At 36.4% G+C, this 18,011-nt stretch overlaps 1 protein-coding gene across 1 annotated transcript in view; it reads left to right on the forward strand.

Moving 5' to 3' along the window:
- LOC125236550 overlaps positions 1 to 17,179 on the forward strand; it is a 106,633-nt gene extending 89,454 nt beyond the window's left edge. The window contains exons 8-25 of the mRNA XM_048143391.1: positions 7,100 to 7,253; positions 7,790 to 7,951; positions 8,564 to 8,663; positions 9,040 to 9,178; positions 9,343 to 9,515; positions 9,692 to 9,768; positions 9,872 to 10,036; positions 10,114 to 10,221; positions 10,311 to 12,234; positions 12,325 to 12,424; positions 12,585 to 12,822; positions 12,905 to 13,302; positions 13,384 to 13,574; positions 13,861 to 14,008; positions 14,306 to 14,436; positions 15,251 to 15,381; positions 15,601 to 15,801; positions 16,238 to 17,179. Of these exons, the coding sequence (XP_047999348.1) occupies positions 7,100 to 7,253; positions 7,790 to 7,951; positions 8,564 to 8,663; positions 9,040 to 9,178; positions 9,343 to 9,515; positions 9,692 to 9,768; positions 9,872 to 10,036; positions 10,114 to 10,221; positions 10,311 to 12,234; positions 12,325 to 12,424; positions 12,585 to 12,822; positions 12,905 to 13,302; positions 13,384 to 13,574; positions 13,861 to 14,008; positions 14,306 to 14,436; positions 15,251 to 15,381; positions 15,601 to 15,801; positions 16,238 to 16,381 (4,684 nt within the window). The 3' untranslated portion in view covers positions 16,382 to 17,179. The remainder of the gene's footprint in view (positions 1 to 7,099; positions 7,254 to 7,789; positions 7,952 to 8,563; positions 8,664 to 9,039; positions 9,179 to 9,342; positions 9,516 to 9,691; positions 9,769 to 9,871; positions 10,037 to 10,113; positions 10,222 to 10,310; positions 12,235 to 12,324; positions 12,425 to 12,584; positions 12,823 to 12,904; positions 13,303 to 13,383; positions 13,575 to 13,860; positions 14,009 to 14,305; positions 14,437 to 15,250; positions 15,382 to 15,600; positions 15,802 to 16,237) is intronic.
- Positions 17,180 to 18,011: the final 832 nt, after the last annotated feature.

An 18,011-nucleotide genomic window follows, 5' to 3' on the forward strand; every position in this document is an offset into this window, starting at 1 on the left:
GACTAGGTTTAGGTTAGGTTCGACCTGTGATTTACACAGAAGCAAACGTATTGCAGAGTAGGTTTAGGTTAGGTTAGAACTGTGACCACACACAAAAACAAACAGTTTACTGAGTAGGTTTAGGTTAGGTTCGACCTGTGATTTACACAGAAGCAAACGTATTGCAGAGTAGGTTTAGGTTAGGTTAGAACTGCGACCCCACACAATAACGAACCTTTTTTTATTTAAAGTAGGTTTAGGTTAGGTTAGAACAGTGACCAATCAAACAGTTTACAAATTGTAAAATTTTAGAAAAAATCATAATTGAAATAATATTATGCGTAATGAATTGTATTTAATGTAAAACAAAATGAAATGAAAAAACACGAAACGAAATACGACGATATAAAGTATACTTGGAATAACTTATCTACGAAATAAAAGTCTACGGTTTGATTTTACTTGTATCGATTGTTCTACGATATAAACTATCGATGAAATGAAATTATTTGAAACGTTGTCTTTGAAATAATATTCGAAGAAGTGTCTGTCGGCGATTCAAGGGTAAACCATTTGTATTTCGAATAGCAAAGAGAGCCTTTACCAGTTGGTGTGGTGAAAAATATTTTTTCACAAATGAATCTAATGTAAAATTCCTCAACTCCAATAGCGGTAACGGTATTGGACTATGGTCCACAAGTTCAAAAATAATTTGCAGATACACAGACAGACAGATATATAGACAGACAGACATACACGACAAACTTATCACACCCCGTAATTTTTTCATCGGAGATTAATGAAAGCACATTAAATTGTGTAAAAAAATTCCTGTAATATGCATGAAATATATACTTATCCATTGAGGAAAATAAGGACCACGTTTGTATGTCAACCTGCTTTCAGGGCCGTTTGTCCCTTTTTATCATAAGGGACTATAAACTCGTTTTCGTATCGCAAAATGGATGGCTTAGTACTTGAACTTCATCACTTTGTCTATTTCAAAGAACTAGCATGAGCTAGTTCTATATTGCTCGTTTAAATCACTGCCAGTTTTGGTAAACAGTGTAATAACTCTCTCAAAATTACGCAAGATTTTGAGCAGAGTAATTTTTATCGAACCTGTATACTTCCTAACTAAATTGATTCAGATGAGAGTAGTTTGGAATCCCTTCTGGGTAAGACTGGCTCACGACCGGGAGAAGGGACTTAGATGGTAAAGAAGAGGCCTACCCTCAGCAGTGAACGGTAAGGGACTGATGATGATGATGAACCAATCCTAGTATTTGTGCCTATTAATGAAGGTTGTGTAACAGTTCTGGCGTTTCATGAGTTCATTTTCATCCTAGCTTTAAAAAAACCCTACTTAAATCATAATCAGAAAGTTATATATAATTAGAAAGATATAACATATTGACGTAGATTTTTAATACAACTTGATATATTTTAATAAATATATACTTATGCACCTATGGATGGAGGATAGATCGGCTCTTCTCCTTTTAAGTACATACTAATGAATGAGTGGAATGAATTGTCGCCTGCGGTATTTCCGGACCGATACGACCTTCAAATCTTCAAGAAAAGAGCGTACACCCATCTTAAAGGCCGGCAACGTACCTCTAACACCTCTGGTGTTTCGGGTGTCCATGGGCAGCGGTGATCGCTTACCATCAGGCGACCTGTCTGCTCGTTTGCCTCCTATCCCATAAAAAAAAATACAAAAATTATGTCTTCGTCACCTATCTCATTCTTATACGTAGGTATATATCCACATTATTGGTTTCCTCATAAAGGTTATTTACAACAGCCATTTTCTCGCATTACTAGCGGAAATGCCATCCCGTCACTAATATACTTACGTAGACGTTGGAACGCGGAGTCTATTAAATTTCAAAGCACAGGGGAGATAATCTTATCCTTTCCTTTGTATATGCGAGTCGAACACACTAAACCAGTGTTAAATTAAACTGACATCAGACAGGAAGCCAACAAAGTTAAATTTGGTAAAAAGCTGCGTAGTTACCTCATAAATTATGTATAGAAATAGTTTATCATACCCAAGTATTTAATACTATAGATTATTTTATAATATAAGAGAGTAGAGACTGCACGATCCCACAGTCAAACCGTGGAAACTGTTTTGTGGGACACTGTACTTGTATAAGTAAATAAATAAATAAAAAATGCGTCAAATTCTCATACCTAGGTAACCTAAGAGCGTATAATACTAGAGAGCGGAGTGGACAAGCCGCCCGCGGATGTGTCGCAGTTCTTACCTCATTGAGCATACAGTTTTCGTTGTGTGCGTGCGTGATGACACGACGCGCTGGTCGTTCGCATGTACACATACCACATACATGGATGTTGCACGTGTATTGCGCAATAGCCATATAGAGCGTCCATCTACATCTACAAGTGTGTATGAAAGAAAGAACTTGCAACAGACATGTTCAATATTACAAATCGCCCGCCATTTCCAATCTCCTTTCTATATAACACTTTAAGTTCTCGCGCTTTGTACACATATTTAAAGTCACACACAAGTCGAACGCGATTAATTAACATTATTTTTACCTTTTTTCCCAACGTTTTTTCCTTCCTATATTTGTATTCTCTGGTAATAACCAAAGCCTCATATAAAACTGAATAGAAATCCACTTTTGGAAACACACTTTCCATTATTGTGATTATTGATAATACAATGGAAGAACACGAAGTTGTTATCTGGATCGACGAGTTCATTGAACAAGGTTTACACTGGTATTTCGTGCATTGTCGACTCAAGCTTTGGGAATATAGAATAAGCTCAAATAACGTAAAGCACCGGTTAAGGACTCTTTCAATAAGGTTTTTCTTTTGAAATGCCCTGATGTATTTAAATCTTATACTTTTAAACGAGCAATTCTTGTATATTTATTTATTTATATATACCGACGATCTCGGAAACCGCACTAACGATTTCGCTGAAATTTGTTATGTGGGGGTTTTCGGGGGTGAAAAATCGATCTAGCGTAGCCTTAGATCCCGGAAAACGCGAATTTTCGAGTTTTCGTGAGTTTTTCTTTCGCGTTAGTAATCATAAAATATGGTCGTTAATTTCGCCGCGCGCGCATCGATTCCGCTTAGCTCAGTCGTACGAGGTCGGTCTAATGTACGCAGATAGATCGTAGGTGTCAGGGTTTCGAATCCAGAAATTAAGTTTTTGTTTTTTGTCTTTTTTTTGTTTTTGTATTTATAAGAGTTTTTTTTTATCTAAAGACGTGATATATTAAAATAGAACCGAGCGAAGCTCGGTCGCCCAGATATTTATGCTGAATAAGGATAACGGACGCATCTATTCTGCTTTGAGTTATTATTATACCTATCATCAAATGTAGCTCAAGGATAAACCCTAATCATAAGCTAAATAAATAATAAATATCTCATTTTTCTATGCAAGTCGCGACACGACTAGTGCTTGGCGTCAATCAAAGATTTTTGACGCCAATGAATCGGCACGATATATAAAATAGCAATATTTCGTAATTTGTGTGAAATAATTTACTTTAAATTTATAAATTGAAATAGATATCACGAAAGAAAAAACGACAAGACCCCACTGGTGGCCGAGCCGATAATCGAACCCGGGTCTTCAGCTTACGCGGCTGTCTAGTGATAACACTAGACCACCCGCCCGCCCATATAATAACCCCCACTCGTATAATTTAGGTATATACATATATGGTAGTGTGACTACTTGAAAAATATCAAATCGAAAAAATATTCAATAAAATAATTTGATTTGATCCCTAGTTGTTACTGTAAATTTATTAAAATAGCCTATTGACACACTATTCAAATACCGAAATGCAATGAAACTCGTACCTATGCAAGTTCTCGACGTGCTTGCCCCTTGTAAATGGGCCCTAAGTCAATCCATTTTATAAAATACGTAACAAACTGACACTAACATGTAAAAATTTATAAGAATCTTTAATTAACCACTGACAGTGACATAAGTAGTAATTTTCTTTCAATACCCGGGCGGACTTCGAGCGCCTCAGGGAAATTTTATTAAACCCTTAATGTTTGAGACTAAGGGGCTCGGAAAATGTTGCTGGGCGGCAAAAACGCTCCTAATGCAACCGACGTTTACTTAATATGCCTATCGTAGTTTAGTAGTTTGGTCTAACTACTCACTTTTAGGTTCATTTTCAGCAAAGCCGTGAGCTGTAACCTTATTAGTCAGGAGAGCATTTTCCATGGAGAGATTTCCATGTCTGTGTACATACGAACGAACACCGAGTCGTGTCATCACGCACGCACACAACGACAAGTGTATGCTCACATGTTCACCGGCGGCTTGTCCGCTCCTTGGTATTATCAAAGACATATAACTCCGTATAGACAGATAAAGTCTAAGAAAAAAACGTACCTCAAAACCATACAGAAAAAGGTACGGTGACCTAGATGGCGATACACCTTTGGGGGACGCTCGGCTAGATGGCGCTAATATTAATATTTGATATTTTAACACATTATCAAGCTAAGAATATGGGCCAAATTGTCAAAACTGAGGTTCAAAAGTTTTAAGCTTGTGTCGAGAGATGGCAGTCTATGCACTGTGATTACACATTTTACTTGGACAGTAACTCTTTATAATACTCGATCCTCTTTGGTATTATATATTAAATATGCTCCGAGATAAGGACCCTTCTCGCTAGATAGCCATAAATGGACTTAAAAATTCTCATAACAACAACTTTTTTTGGTTTTATAGAATATTTATTTACACCTGCCGCGTAGTATTACTCTCATTAAGTGAAAAGGGCTTTTGGGAAATTCAGGTTCATTTTCCTTATAATGTATCCATTTTATCAAATTACTTCCATGAAAACATAATGAATACTGGTTTTCTGCGTAGGCTTCTATAAAGATCAAGTTGCCTTTTGGATTAGCAAAATAAAATAATAGAAATAAAAGTAAAACATACCTTAAAACAATTAAAAAACCTTAATGACATAAGTACTCGATTCTCCAATTGGCATTTACTTGGAAATATTAATTTAAAAATTAATCGATGAAATAGGTTACAAAGCAGGTATATATTTATTGCTTATGCTTGGATTTACATTAAAAAAAACATGCTGTATCTCCATAAAATTTCGAAAAACATTTTGACCTTGAAAGTTAGGGACTCCCTACAAAAATAAATTGTCATTCCTATGATTACTAGCCGAAGTTGAAGTTGAAGACTAAAATACTCAAATAACTGAGTCTATTATGTACAAAACTTTAGTAAATCAAGCAGCCCACTTTCTGTTTCGTATCGAGGTTACACAAATGGAGAAAACATCGACCGGATAGGTTAGATTATCAAGCGTCAAGATTTTTAATTACAGATTCCGGCAAGCAGTAATGTTGACAGCCGGCCGCCATCTTCCATTTTAAGCTCGATTAAATTCATTCGTATTAATGTCGATGAAACTCGGCCCGATCCGAGCTGTAGATAATGTTAAGATATTAGCTCTAGATGCGATATGAATAGGATATATATATCTGTTATGTTAGAGTCAATAGTGATGGTTTTCTTTAAAAAGACGTTGTTTTTAACACTCGTTGATATCACCTACTTAATTACTTATATTCATATTGTGTTGATAGTCGTATCGCCAGTCGTTGTATTTACGACGATGCTGTTTTGTTTATTATAATTTAATTTTATAACAAAATTTTGCTCACGAAAATATTGTTACTTAACCGCTGCTGTTTTGTAATTTAAATTATAAACAGGTTTCCTTGCGTTGAAGGAAAATTAAGATTATTCTTTATCTTAACATTTTCCTTTGTGGTACAAGGTTGAAATTTCATTATAATCTCAGATAGAATCTACTATATTTATCTACATAATACACATGATCTGACCAATCGCAGTGTTATACTAACAATGTAGGTATTGTGTGCGTCTTATAATATTAATTAAAATACTTACACTTGGCTGTTTCCTAAAAAAAACGTAGGCTATCTCAAATACATTAAGTATTAATCAAAAAAACCAAGGAAGTTGCGAAACTTTGATACATGCCCTATAACCAAATGGTAATGGAAAAGGGTCCACAAAAGGACACCGTTGACAATCCGATTATTTACTTAGCGGAAAAGGTCCTGATTTCAACTGTGCTTTATATAGATTGAATACATTTCGTTTTACATGGCCCTTTTACAATCGGCTTAACCAAGTAAAAAAAGTTATGGAGAAATAAGTATGGGTAGCATTGAAATCTTTTGGAGTAACCGATATGTACTCTCACACCTTTGAATTGTTGGTTAAACATTTTAATGACTTGCATCTTGGTGACGATTTCTCCAAAGATAATTATTTTAATATGATCTATTTTAATCTGACGCAAACATCTCATTATTAAAGTATGTAACTTACCTACATCGACTCTCTTTATAGTTAGGGGATCTTATAATCTATGCAAATAGATTTAAGAATATTAAGCAACGCGTACAATTTGTTACAAACGCTACGATACGTATGGATAGGTAATGTAATATACTGGAAGTGTTTAAAAAATTTGAAGGGAAACAGCCCATGTGAAGTATTTGTACTTTTAAAATGGCGGCGGCAGAAATTTGGAGGCTGTTCGCTTCACGGCGACAAACTTTGGGTAACGACGATAAATGTGACTAGTTCTTTCATGAAATTGTCTTTTTATTTGTTCTTTTTTCCTTTACTCATCGATATCGAAACTGACGCGAAGTTTTTGAAAGTTTTCGAACAGCCTTCATTGATTGTAACCGCCATATTGTAATCGTATCGTTTCCTATCTGTATATGCTTTGGGGTGTTTTGTATATTTGCAACTGTTCGAAAACTTTGCACTTTTTCTTTTTCATCACAAGTTTTTGTAGACACCTTCTTTTTATTTTTATTTCCATTTTCCACTTTTTTGTCTTTATCATGCTCATAAAATTTCTTATTAAAAAGTAGACCTATTGCATCTAATTACCTAATAAATTACATGCAAAAGTGTCTTCAACATTTTGTTACCCATTAGTATCATTTGTAAATCTTCCTTCATCTTCCTTATCTGTATCATACAGTATAATGATATTATTCGTGTTTATTGCAGATACGTGTTCACAATAGTGAGCTACTTGATCGGGGTGTTTATTTTCGCTACTATTGTTGGACAAGTGGGCAATGTCATCACAAACAGGAATGCGAACAGGCTGGAGTTTGAACGACTGCTTGATGGTGCAAAGACTTACATGAGGCACCATAAGGTATTTATAATATAAATATAAAAATATAAATATTGGGGACACCTTACACAGATCTACTTAGCCCCAAACTAAGCAAAGCTTGTACTATGGGTGCTAAGCGACGATATACATTCTTAAATAGATAAATACATACTTATATACATAGAATACATCCATGACTCAAGAACAAATATCTGTGCTCATCACACAAATAAATGCCCTTACCGGGATTCGAACCCAGGACCGCGGCTCAGCAGGCAGGGTCACTACCGACTGAGCCAGACCGGTCGGTCAATAATTTAACCATTAATTTTCAAATTACCTACCTACCTCAATGATTTGAGGACGCTTTTATCCTCGTGATCTAGAAGAGAAGTTGGACTAACTTAAATTGACAAAAACATTTAGTATGCTAAATACGGATGCCTCATTGACATACTTTATAATACTCCAATATTTGCTTTTTCGACCGGTAATATTAATTAAGTAGTTCCCTCTTCTTCCCCTTCTTCCTCCTAAACAAATTTGCTTTGCCATTCAGTACGTTTTGTGTTCAGGTTCCAGGAGGCATGAAGCGGCGGGTACTTCGTTGGTACGACTACTCCTGGTCTCGAGGAAGAATACAGGGCGGTGGTGACATCAACACAGCTCTAGGCCTCCTGCCTGACAAGCTCAAGACGGAGCTTGCATTGCATGTCAATTTGAGCGTTCTTAAAAAGGTAATACCTATGACAGGTTCAGAATTTTACCACCCCCGTCGGTTCGGAAGTCGACTGTGGTATACGGATTCAATAAAATTGTAATTTCGCGATGGGCTGGCATTGCTGACAACCTTTCAATGCAATATCACGATATCGTTTTCTTTGTTAATTAATTACTAAATTGGCACTGAAAATTGAGTTTATATTTTAAAGTAGTATAATAGGTTGAAAAATATTTAGGAATGCTTCTTTGAAATAAATATAATAAACAATTATAATGAGCTTTCTCAAAGGAGGTGTTGTAATGAACACGACCCGCGAATACTCAATAGATTTTTGCTACAATGATTCTTTTGATCCGGCATCGGCATAATACTTCCTTTATTCTTGCAATTTGGTAGCAGGTAACAAACCTGGAAAATTACATTATAATGTGCCTGTTGCTATGTTTATTTCCAAAGTTGTTTTTTTGTTTTTTTGTGACACACTGATAACTATTGACTTATTTTTTATACATAACATAGGATTTATGCATTTTTATTTTAAGAATTATTTCTTTTTAGAATAATCATTGATCACATTGTTTCGATTTACCCGTACCTAATTTTAAAAAATGTTGGTAATTTTCAGGTTACAATTTTCCAAGAGTGCCAACCCGAATTCCTGCACGACCTCGTATTAAAGATGAAGGCCTACATTTTTACCCCAGGGGACTCTATCTGTAGGAAAGGTAATATTACGAAACGAGCAATATTCTTAATACTCTTTTATGAATACTATTGGCTCTGTGAGCTGTAGACTTGCGACATGCTTAGAAAAAGCAAAAGTGAAAAACACTATTACAGTCAAGGCACTGTGATCTTAAGCAGCATACACACCGTTGGTGCTGAAATCCTTTATGACAGTTTCCGCATTTAACAAAATGTTAAATCGAGATCTGCAAAAAAATCATAGAATCTGGTCTCAACAATTCACGAGAATCGATCTAGAATTTGCGTCCTGAAGAGGACAATATCCGGACATACAAAAAGCAAATCGAGTTAAACCGTTGACCTACGCAGTCGTTTCGGTCAACAAGGAAGTAACATTTTTCATATGTCCTGCAGGCGAGGTTGCCAGAGAGATGTTTATAATAGCCGATGGCATATTGGAGGTTATATCGGAAACTGGAAGGGTGCTCACAACTATGAAGGCTGGAGACTTCTTTGGTGAAATAGGAATTTTGAACCTAGATGGACTTAACAAGTGAGTGTTTGTTATTCAAGTAATGAAGTTTTGTGTCAGCATTAATTCAATTCATAAGATACCAACAATTCTTACACACAAGTACCTGCATCATAAAGATATTTGAGGTAATAAAATTGTTATGTAATAAGGTGATTACTTATTTTTTTGTATGTGACTCTTAGGCGTACAGCAGACGTGCGTTCCGTGGGATATTCAGAATTATTCTCGTTGTCTCGTGAAGACGTATTGGCAGCAATGAAAGACTATCCAGAAGCACAAGATATTTTGCAGACTCTGGGAAGGAAAAGGTTACAAGAAGTAAAAAGCATGTCAAGGCAAAAGGTCAAAGGTAAAGGTAATATCACACAGGAATTAACTAACGCAGTGGCTATCAAAACATATCAAAATTTAAATAACATATCAAAAAGTACCATCACAAGGACAAATAATGCACTTCAGCTTCCGCTATCTTTAAAAAAGTAATATTTAAAAAACATGCTAAATTGACAAATATCTATTAATTTTCAACAGGAGACCTCAGCCCTGATAAAGGTGGAGACGACAAAACTTCAAAAAGAATAGTTCACAAACTCCGCAGTGATGTCAAGGTACCTGTAAGAGCTATTGCATACTAGGCATGCTCGTGCACTATAAAGCTATTCTAATATCGATGATGAGCATGAAATGTTAATGAAAATAATGTATTTTCAGGGTATTCGGAATGCTATTCGTAGCAGATCTAGAGCAGGTCGGCGTTCAGGTGAATCATTGGAACTTCAAGCATTGACAGGTGAAAAAAGATCATCTGTGGACGGAAAAACTCTCAAGAGAATGGCTAGAGTTGAAAGCGATGATTCACAGCATATAAATCAAGATGTAAGTATTTTATAAATTCAGAAATCGCAAATGATAGTACTATTTGTTGTATAACAAACTACAAATTTACTTTGAAGGACACTGGAGAAACGACGTCCGGCAGTAAAAATGGAGAGAAATGCATATCACCTATTGGAGCCGGTCTACCATTATTATCTAGATTAAAATTGCTGAAAGAAAAACAGGTGTGAACTTTAAATTTATACGCGTATTTGCGCTAGGCACTTAAATAAAATATTATTAGATTCCTAAACGTATATTTCATTTTGTACAGGACCGTGAGGAAAAAGCTGCAAAGCAACGGCATTCAACATCATCTGTTGTTTCACCTCAACCTCAACCGACACCATCTACAAGTTCAGGACCCCATAGTGAGCCCGAAGTGATTGGTGCAGGATTACCACTCCTGCAGAGGCTTCTGTTACTTAAAGCCAAAGAAGAACGAGAAAAAAATCAGCTAACCCCAATGAATAGCAATCAAGCATCAAGTTCAGATACCATTAGCCCTAGTTCCATAAAAAGTCCTCTAAGCCCAACCATTAAAACATTAAGCCCCATTAGAAAAGGTTCTGAGTCTAGTTCACCGGGAAAACTTCACAGTCCAACTGCGAAGAATTCTCGGAAAAATTCCTCAGGGTCTAGTGACGGCACATCAAAACCCAAAGTTAGCTTTAGAGATAAAATATTACAAGTTCAAGGTGACGGAACGGCTGTTTGTCAACCACTCATGAAAGATGCCAGTGAAAAACCTGCAGCTGTCGTTGAGCCAACCCCGAAAACCGAAAGTAGCTTAATCTCGATTCCCCATTCAGTTGTCAGTAAAATAAAGTCGCCTGCTAAAACAGTAGGATCGACTTTCCGAGATAAACTAAAGATGTTACAAAGCGGAAGCTCCCCAAAAGAGTCAGGAGTAAGTTCACCAAAGGACGTAAGTATTGATAAAAGTAAAATTCCGCTACAAGAAAAAACATCAGCAGAAATTTCACCTATCCAGCAAACTGAACATAAAGAAGAGACTAAAGAGACTAAACCTAAAAAACCGTGGACGAAATTAAAGAAAGCTGCAATCCTAGGAGAGTCAAAAAGTCAGAGTATATCGAACGAGGAAAAGAAGGACGTTGAAATTGCGAGCCAAGAAGTAAAAGAAGAGTGTAAGCCAGAGGCTGCTGTAAATATTTGCGTGCCTATAGTTACAGCGGAGCTTGTTAGAATAGACAATAATAATGTTGACGTTGATAGTGATAATTCTAAGCAAGATAAACCTAAGATATGCTTAACAGGCCCTTTGGAACCCGTCCAAGAAAAGTCTTTAGATTTATTAACATATTCTCCAAAGAAAAATATTGTCGCAAAACCAAGTGATCCTAAAAATTCTCACTTTACCGGAGGCATGCTTTTGCCAAAAGCTAAAAAATATAGATCAATCGACGATCTTTCGCCAGAATATGGAGGATTACCATTCGTAAAGAAATTGAAAATTTTAAACGAACGGCAAAAATTAGCAGAATTAGAAAAGGTAGTTAAATTTCGCAGTTCTAGTTTAGACTGCACTAGTTCTTCGGAAGACTTATTATGTGATACTCTAACCCGAAGTCATTCTGAAGGCAGCACTATGGATAAAAGAAAATATAAACGAAAATCAATTGATTCCCTTGGAAGCCATGGATCGAATGAGACACTAGAAAGGCGAACTCTCAAATCCATTCTTAAAAAGTTATCAGAAGATGTTACCCCTGCTGAAAGTCCTGAAAGAAGTAATGAATTGAAAAAACTAATACGAGCTCCAACGTTAGAGGGATACGTAGCAAGACATTCAAAGTTTTCTAAAAGTGTTACATTCCATAGACACACTTTGCCTTCACCCCCTGCAAGCATTCCTGTTGATGCCAAATGTGAAATATTCCAAATGCCAGACGTAAGAAATGAAATGAATGTTCCTGAAGTCCCTCCTGCAGAGGTAAGTATGGAGAGAGTTCCAGAGCCTATTGAACCTAGTACTCAGATAGTGCCTCCAGTTACTGAAGCAGTCGTCACGGAAGACATAGATATACCAATACAAGCAGATTATGATATTAAACAGAATATTGATCCTATGTATGGATTTAAAACATTAAGACCTGAAGAAATCAAAGTGCCTTCAGAGAAACCTAAACTGACTCTTATTTCTGCTGTAGCCAATCAACGGAAGTTACTGCGAGGTGAGCTTTAGCTCTAAGTTATGCGAATTTAACATCAAACTCTATTCTGTGTTTATATCGAAAACCAATAAGATTTATTTGCAATTTCAGGATCTCTAGAAGAACAAGAGTATTTCGGCGAAGTTCTTTTAGGCATAAAACAAGTTATTCAAGGTCATTTACATGATGTTCAAGGAAAATTTCAAGATAGGTGAGCAGCATATTGCATATATTCTTATTATTTCATAAGAAACATTTTTATAAAAGTACATTTTTGAGTCCATTTCTCCACGGCACAATAATATTGGCACTTGTGTTAAATGCTCCACTTTTTTGTCTTCATTATCAATACAATTCTGTTTAATTTGTAGATTCAATAGCCTAGAAAATGAGGTGAGAAAACGTGATGAAATAATCAGTCAACTTCAAAAACGTATTCAAGAGTTAGAACGACTTGGCTTGCCAGGCATCAGTCCGACAGAAGAACAAGTAGAACTCCCACAGCAACCTCCAAGTGAACTAACCGATGAAAGTACAGCACACATACAACTTTGTAAAAATGGCAGCTCTGGTAGTGAAGACATTTCTGGTGCAGATGAAGGTTTTATGGTACGAATTTATCGAATTCTAAAATCATGTAACTTTTCTACTCGTGGGCTTGATTTCTCATCTCTACGTCAATTTGTTGCAGAGAGGTGATTCACTAGATACAGTTTTCGCGACATCTCCACCTACAGTAAGTGCGGAAGAGGAAGAAAAAGAAGTTCCAGAACCATCATCATCTCCTAAAGAAATTTTAACCGCCGACGACATTTCAGAAGAAAAGCTTGCAGAAATGACGGAAGGAATAGAATTAGCAAAAATGTCATATTCAGAAATACAAAGCTTAGCTGAAAGAATATCAAGCAGAACAGAAAAATCTTACTCGAATAAGGAACAATGGACAGTGAGCAAGTCCAAAAGGCTAGATTTAAATTTAGATGGCAAAGCTGGAACTTATTCGAGAAAACGGGCAGCGAAATTGAGACACAGGAAGTCATGGGAGGACCAAAGTGATCAAGAAAGCATGGAAATGCAAGACTTAACGAGGTAACTTCGATGCGACATTTTTGTTAAGAATGTACTCCTACTATACCGATAAATAACTAATGTATTTATTGTTTTGTGTAGGCCCATATCTCCTCACGGGACTTCGGAGGATCGCTCTCTGCTGAGTCCAGAACAATCAAGCCTGAGAACCAGTAGACGCAGCATGCGGCCTTTCCATTTCTTCGGCTCACATCTAGACAGCACCAAGTCAAAAATAAAGAAGACCCTTTCTGTCGACACTGGAATGCATCATACAGGAACGAAAGAGAAAAGTTAGTGTTATATTATGTATTCTTGAGACATTAAAAACTTGAGCTGGAAATTACTTCAGAGCAGGCACAATAGATTGAACAATGGGATTATGGCTATAGGCGTTTCTAGTGACCACCAAGGTGTTAATCAATTAGACGGTTACAAGCAAAGCAGAAGTGTTTATGATGCGATTTTCGTCTAATAGTTCTTGTTATTTAACTGTTGTTGTGTTTGCAAGTTCAATTTTTTCCGTAAACTTTGATCTACAACGATACATTCTTATTACTAACAATGTTTTTTGTCCAGTTGATTTAGGTCGGCAGCGGCACCACCGCAAGTTTAGTCTTGGCTCATTCTTCGGGTACCATCGCGGTTCTCATTCGAGTCAGAAACCAGCACATAACTGCAACGACGTCGTTCTTGACATTGGGAGCGACTATAGTTGGAGTGACACGTAAGACTAGAACTTTTATCTAAAATGTTAAGTATGTATGGAGATCCTCAATGACCGACACGAATTTGAATTGAAATAAACTTGGCATTTCAGGCCAAATCTCGCCAGTTCTTATAAATTCACTCGTATTATGTCTATGTTGAACATTTATGTACTTTTTGGTGCTATTAGCACTGAGTGCTTATTCCTATTACAATAACATAGTGATTCACTTCTTTGGTCATGTCTCCCGCTTATCCATTGTTGCTGCCGACTAGGTATACCTGCGTAGTTTCTTATTTTTATAAAATTCTATAGGAACTCAACATCATCAAGCAGCGATTCAGAATCAATGCCTCGCACGCCAGTATTCGAAGAATTTGTGGAAAGCAGTTCAAGAAGAGGTAGAGCCAGTAGTTCTAGTCACGGAAGTTTTTCTCCCATTAGAAGTGAGTACAAGTATATTGTTACAAATTGACGCGGTTTTCGGAAATATGATGCAATGCCAATTTGTAACTGTTTGGATCGAGCATAAATATATAATTATACTCGCCGGTAACAAACGATAGGTACTAATTGAGAAACCTGGCCAACAAGGATATCATGCGCGTGGACTGACCTTCAGTTGCAGCGATGGCGGCTCCTCAGCGTGGCTGGTTCTTCTCGCTGTCACCCCTTTTCCTTAACACACCGGCCGGCGGTACGATAAACAGTCTCAGACCTTGTCACGCACGATACACACAAATATGGAGATTGAACGATTAAAACATAAGATTTCGATTTTATCAATGGCGATCGATGTGACCCGCTCGCGGCGTCGCGGTAGTTCTCCCAGTCGCCGACAGAGGCGCTGCAGACGGTATCCACGCATGCGCCTAAGTACAGTTTAGGCGATCCTCATTGGCTAGAATTTCAAAATTCGCATCCCTGCGAAGTACGGTTTGGCAGTGCATCGATAAATGGTTTGAAGCGCGTGGAATATGAATTATTATTGTAAAACTAAACGTTAAGAACGGAATATATATATAACTAATTTTTAGCTTTAGGTACTAAAGTGTCAAGGATACCTCAATCATCTGAAATACACTGGAGCAGCCAAATACGTTTTGTCTCATATTAGCTCAAGGTGGCAGACTATGTTCAACCTGGGCTATCAAAATCGATGCAAGCTTAAGTTGTCTGTTATATCGGGTGTAAGACGTCCACTTGTGAACAAGATCGTAAATACGTTTCTTTGAAAATAATAATGGCTTTATATTACAGCGATGGCTGGAAGTGGCGGTGATTGGGAAGTGATGATGTTAGCCGAAGAACTGGACAAAAGGGAACGAGAGAAGGAACGGGAAGAAAATAGGAGGCACCACTATTCCACTACTCTACGAGAGTTAGAAGAAGTAAGTAAATAATACCTGGTCTTGACACATGATCTTTATTATACTTTAAGAAGTAATTGGTACATAATTTACCCAACCCACCACATTACCGAAACAGATACATTGGAAATCAGGAACAAACTTCGTCTGCATCCATCTATTGATCATTGATTGACATACTGTAATATTTCGCTCTGTTGTACCTACATAATTTTTACGAGAGAACATTATATTTTTCAGGAATCCGACACTCCACAGCGTGAAGACAGTCTGGAAGAATATTCCAACATCGATGACTCCAACTCCTCGTCTACCACGCACCTTCTCTCCCAGTCCATGAGTGATCCCTCGCAGAGATCGCTCGAGACTTCGTTCACTGAACGCAGCAGTCGAATGAGGAGAGAGCCGAGGCAGCAGAGAGGGGGGTCCGTTGGAGAGCCGGTGAGTAGGTTTAAAATTATGGAAACCTTATAAATCCCCACTACTTGAAAATCTTGGAATTGAGTCATACGTAAAAAAAAATATCACGAATTTTCGAATGAATTTTAGGAGCACAAATGCAGATTTAGAGACAGTGGCAGTTGTCAACTCGTCAAACCTTTGTTATGAATTGTCGATTCCATCAGGTCGGCAGCCACATTTAGTGGCCTTTCAACGAAGAAGGAACACACACACACACACATTTTTAGCATTAAGCCCCATTTTTGATCAAAGGTCCCTAACTCCGGATCCATGTGAAGATATTATGTTAAAACTTATTTTAATGGGCAAGTTGAGTTGAGGTTGAGATATACCACAATAGGATATTTCCCTATCCTTACAGATATTGCATCTATTTTTCACGATAAGTTAATAATTTACATTTTTTCATCGTCAGATCCGTTCAGAATCTCCACTAAGACAGCGAGGGTTGATCCTGCGGGCAGCCAGTCTCGATCGTGAGACCACACCAGCGCCCGCGCAAACCCGCCGCTTCGGCTCTCTGAAGAGTGCCAGTACGGACTCCCACAAGAGACTCTGATCCGCTTCGCCACACGGATCGAACCGTGGGTCCGCTGACAATCGTGCAAACGCTCAAACTTGTAAACAAACAAATGACAAACATTCAAACGAACAGGGAAATGGAGGTGAAACCACAAGAGAGAGAGGCATAGTTAGGAACGAACGAGAGAATGAACTTAATATAAATTCGAATGTAGATAACGGCGACCGGACGGTTGTCGGTCAATTATATGTGGTGATCATTTTGTTCTACGAAGATCACGATTATTTGATATTTTTAGTTGTAGAGTAGTTCAATGACACCTTAAATGGTGGATATTTGTTTTCATTTAAAATTAGTGTATCGCTGTTTCAAGTGACTGATGTTATGATCAACTTGAATTATCAGCTGTTAATAGCGATATCAAAGACATTTTAAAAGGTGCAGTAAATAATGAAATTACCGTAATTAGAAATATTTTTAGTGTATTATTCTTCGTATTTTATATTTGGTGAGACCTATTTGAAAAAAATAAACCGAATCATAAAAATATATTATGTACCTATCGAATAATAAAATCGAATTTTAAATAATTGTTATAGTTTTCTATCTGTATCAAAGTGACTAGGTAATGTTTATTATGCAAATTTTAAATGTCGTTCGTTTTTTGTGCCCTTGATAATGATTTGGTATTTTGGATGAATGCACAAAAATAATAATATTATTATGTGTGTATTACCGAATGTAAGAGTTATATTTTAAAAATATATGTCAAGTTCCTAGAATATATTTTTATTTGATCATAATATCAATAAATATGTTTTAAGTGAACTATGTCACTATACTTACCTACTATTTTGTTTTAAGTACCTAATTGTACTAGGTTCCTATAAATATTTATAGAAATATGTATAACTCATATAATTCATCGATATTTTATTTATTAAAACAGACGTATTTACATAACTCAAAATATGTATATTATAATCATTAAATGAACATAGTGCCAAAAATCTACGTATACCTAATCATATTTGTAATTCTATTAGATCTTCTATACGTGTTAATATAATGTTATTTTACAGTATTGTAAATATCGAAATAATATTTATGTTAGAAAATAATGTAAAGGTAAATGAAACTTAAGGTATACCTATTATAAAAGGAAATAATAGATATAACTAGGACATACACAATTTGATATACACCCTGTTTTTATTGAATTCCGTTAACTTTAAGGGAAGGTTCTTTAGATCAAATACTATTAATTTCTCTAAGAAACAAGCGTTTTAACCTTTACGGTTATCGAGTTATTAAAAAAATTATGACAATTACTGAACACGTGTGTGACAGCCTTTACCAATTCCTAATGTTATTTGTTTTGACATGAGCCGTCAATCACTTGACACTAACTTGAATGTAATTCTTGGTAATTCTTAAGGGTCTCTCACACTAATAAATTCATTTGTTATGTATGAAAACGATGAAAACATTTTTTTTGCGAATTTTACTAAAAGTGATATACAGAGTGGTTCCTGATAATGAACCTAACGACGTGTCGAATTTAACGGAAAGCAAAAAAAAACACGGTGTAGAATTAAGGTCAATCTAATGAAGTTAGGTAGTGTAGGCAAAGTTCTCCTATGAGACAAGTGCACATAGGTATTTT

This window comes from Leguminivora glycinivorella, chromosome 19, assembly GCF_023078275.1.
Source record: "Leguminivora glycinivorella isolate SPB_JAAS2020 chromosome 19, LegGlyc_1.1, whole genome shotgun sequence".
NCBI classification, from domain to species: Eukaryota; Metazoa; Arthropoda; class Insecta; order Lepidoptera; family Tortricidae; genus Leguminivora; species Leguminivora glycinivorella.